Source organism: Bidens hawaiensis, unplaced genomic scaffold, assembly GCF_021521415.1.
Source record: "Bidens hawaiensis isolate Kalapana, Puna unplaced genomic scaffold, B.hawaiensis_p1.1 tig00034157_1, whole genome shotgun sequence".
In the NCBI taxonomy this organism is placed as follows: domain Eukaryota; kingdom Viridiplantae; phylum Streptophyta; class Magnoliopsida; order Asterales; family Asteraceae; genus Bidens; species Bidens hawaiensis.
The window spans coordinates 7,518-10,524 of record NW_027495878.1 but is presented as its reverse complement, the minus strand read 5'-3'; the positions used below and the strand labels follow the sequence as shown (position 1 = coordinate 10,524).

The following is a 3,007-nucleotide window of genomic DNA, read 5'->3' as shown; positions in this document are numbered from 1 at the left end:
TTTTAAAAACTTCTTGGGAACTCTATGCATATCGATTTCGTATTCATTTATTATTTAACTAGCAAATCATGAGTTGTTTTGTTGAACGATTAAATGCTGCTTGCTACTTGTTTGGTTGATTTATTTTATCGCATTTGGAGAGGTCCATCATATCACATTAAAGTATTATTACATGTCGTATTAGTTTCCAAAGCTCGATTCGCAAGGAAATGGTCAACCGACACCATTATTTGTATTTCTTTCGCCTTAGTTGCCAAAGCCCAATTCGCAATGCAATGGTCAAACGACATCAATTAGTTGCTCATTTTTTAATTGTTGATACTTACAACCTTGGTTTGCTTAAATTCCTTTATATTACATATTTATTATCAAAATCTTGTGTTTACCTACTCAACATGTGTTGTTGACAAATATATTCTGTTTTGTACGCATATTGCGAGTTAATCTTTGGTTTGAAGTGAAGGTTGAAGACCATTTATAAAAGACCTTAGAATATTTAATAAAAAGACAAGTTGTTATTATATTATTAGTTTTGGTTTATTTGTAATTGATTCAGACGTATGTACTTGGTTTCAAATTAATAAAGTAAATTAGATATTGTCACTAATATTGTTATGTTAGTGCTTTGTGAGTTATGAAACAACATTGCATCACAGAATTTCTGCCTTAGGTTGAGATGTGACACTATTTTCCTAGTAAATAAACCTCAACTAATTGGACGTGAGACATGTGACACATAAAAAACAACATTTTATATCAATTTCACAAAGTGTTTGAACATCGGCTTGTTTAAAGGAAAATGCCACCTACCCTATGCACCTAATACTTATTATATTAAAGGTTGGTTAGTCGTTTAATGATTTAATTCAATTAATAGGATACCTTAAATTGATCAGAGTAAAAGCGTGTTTGTTTCACTTAAAAGTCGACACATTTTAACGGTTAAAAAAACCTCTCATTTGGTATGTTTCAGAATCGTGATAAATAATTCCGAGATTACCTCTTGATTAATCAGTCAGTTATATTAATAGTTCGATACAAATTATAAAACAGCCCTTAATATTCGATAAATTAGAATAAATTATTACTCTTTAATAAATTTGACTAAAACAATCAATATCTTATACAAAAAAACATGTGCTCATTTGACCAAGGGCAATTACCCATGCACCCAGATTAGATCTACCCTTTAATAACGGTTAAAAAAACTTCTGTTTAAAAAATTAGATTAAAAACATTATCTTCTATAAACAAATGTCTCCATAAATTTAACATGTTCACCTATCACTTTCACATGTAAAAATTACATCTAGAAAATTAAAATACATAAGAAACTCATTTGTTAATTATATTTACAAAGTGCACCTACCCCATGCACCCAGTATTTATACCCAAATGCATCACCGCTTATTTTTGTCAAGACTTCACGACTTAAGAGTGACAATGGTTGGTCCAGCAAGGCCTGCATTCGTGCTGTTCGGTTCCTCAATCGTTCAATTTAGCTCTGGCCAGGGAGGTTGGGGTGCGACTCTTGCAACCTTGTATGCTCGTAAGGTTGGTAGTTGGTCTTCTTTCTCATTCGATTGTGTTTGGTTTCATTAATGCGTGTACCTAGCTCGTGTGTTATTTGCGTATGAAATTATTATTCATTTCTTAAGTAATTAATCTTTTTAATGGTGTAGGCAGACATATTTGTGCGAGGATATGCTAGCTGGAACACCAGACTAGCGCTAAAAGTTCTAGATAAAGTGTTTCCAAAGGTCTTTTGACCACCTTTAATTTGAATATATCTTACTAGTCCTTATTTATTTACTTATTGGTTATTTCTTATTTTCCATTTTTAGGAAGACCCTGCACCCCCATCTCTGGTGATAGTTTATTTTGGGGGTAACGACACGGCATTGCCACGTGAAAATAACATGAGTTCTCATGTACCACTTGACGAGTATCTTGGAAACATGACCACCATAGTTGCGCGTCTCCAGGTGAAGTTCGTTGATAATCATGATTATACTTAATACTTCATTTCAAAGTAATGTATTATAACACAACCTGTCCCATGTGTCGCTATTACTGGCCAGGGCATATGATCGGCAACTTGGAATGCACGCGTAATATTTCTTACCGCGCCTCCAATAAACGAGACTCAAATGCTACAAATGACGGGGTGATACTATTATAACTGACCAAAGTTTGTAAATTTTATTTTAATTCACCTTCTTATTCAATTCATTGATGAACACATTTATTTTTTAGTTATGAGAATCACAAAAACGAAGTGCGCCAGAAATATGCTGATGAACTTGAAAAAATGTTCCAATATTCGGAGATTAAGGTTATCAATCTTTGTAACCTGTTTAAGCAGCATGATGACTGGGAGGCAACCTTCTTTCTGTGAGTGTACATACACACATATATTAACAAAATTAATAAATTATGTGACTGGTTAGGGAAATCGTAATGTATTTGTATATATTTATAATGATATTTTAAACACTAGTTTCTGGATGGTTGACTAATTTAGTTCACGTACTACGACAGAGATGGGATGCACTTCACCGAAAAGGAGAGCCAAGTAGTGGTAAAAGAGATACTAAAAACAATAAAGGAAGCTGAATGGGAACCGAAATTACACTGGCAAGATATGACTTCAGAGTTTGACGATGTATCATATATGGATGATGATGAAAAGGAGACTATTGTTTAGTCATCTTCATGTTGGATTTGTATAAGTGGCATAAATTTGCATGTTGTTTCAGTAATCAAATAAAAGGAGCCATTAGTCTTGGTATGGTTCCTCATTTGCCACTAGGAACTTTGTTATGTTTTTGAATCTTTTAATCATTTCTCCTTCACAATAATGTAACTTTTCTTGATTATCAATAAACAATAATTTGAGTTCAGATTATGGCTTGTCCTATCGTCTTCATGACTATTAAATACACCAACAATGATGAAGAAACACTAATTAAACTCTCGGTCTAATTACTTAGTCCTTAGGTTAAAG

General features: G+C 33.0%; 1 protein-coding gene across 1 annotated transcript; it reads left to right on the top strand.

Moving 5' to 3' along the window:
* The first annotated feature begins 1,443 nt into the window (after positions 1-1,443).
* LOC143585734 (GDSL esterase/lipase WDL1-like) lies at positions 1,444-2,724 on the top strand. Its single transcript, XM_077067448.1, has 4 exons — positions 1,444-1,554; positions 1,683-1,760; positions 1,845-1,985; positions 2,525-2,724. Exons 1-4 carry the CDS (start codon positions 1,444-1,446, stop codon positions 2,705-2,707), a joined length of 513 nt encoding a protein of 170 aa, XP_076923563.1. The 3' UTR covers positions 2,708-2,724.
* Positions 2,725-3,007: the final 283 nt, after the last annotated feature.

Bases quoted from the DNA above. Each gene is read 5' to 3' on its own strand.
- LOC143585734 (XM_077067448.1), top strand. From the start codon at position 1,444: ATGGTTGGTCCAGCAAGGCCTGCATTCGTGCTGTTCGGTTCCTCAATC. The intron at 1,761-1,844 runs GTCTTTTGACCA...TTCCATTTTTAG, and splicing joins TAGATAAAGTGTTTCCAAAG to GAAGACCCTGCACCCCCATC. The intron at 1,986-2,524 runs GTGAAGTTCGTT...TGACTAATTTAG, and splicing joins CCATAGTTGCGCGTCTCCAG to TTCACGTACTACGACAGAGA.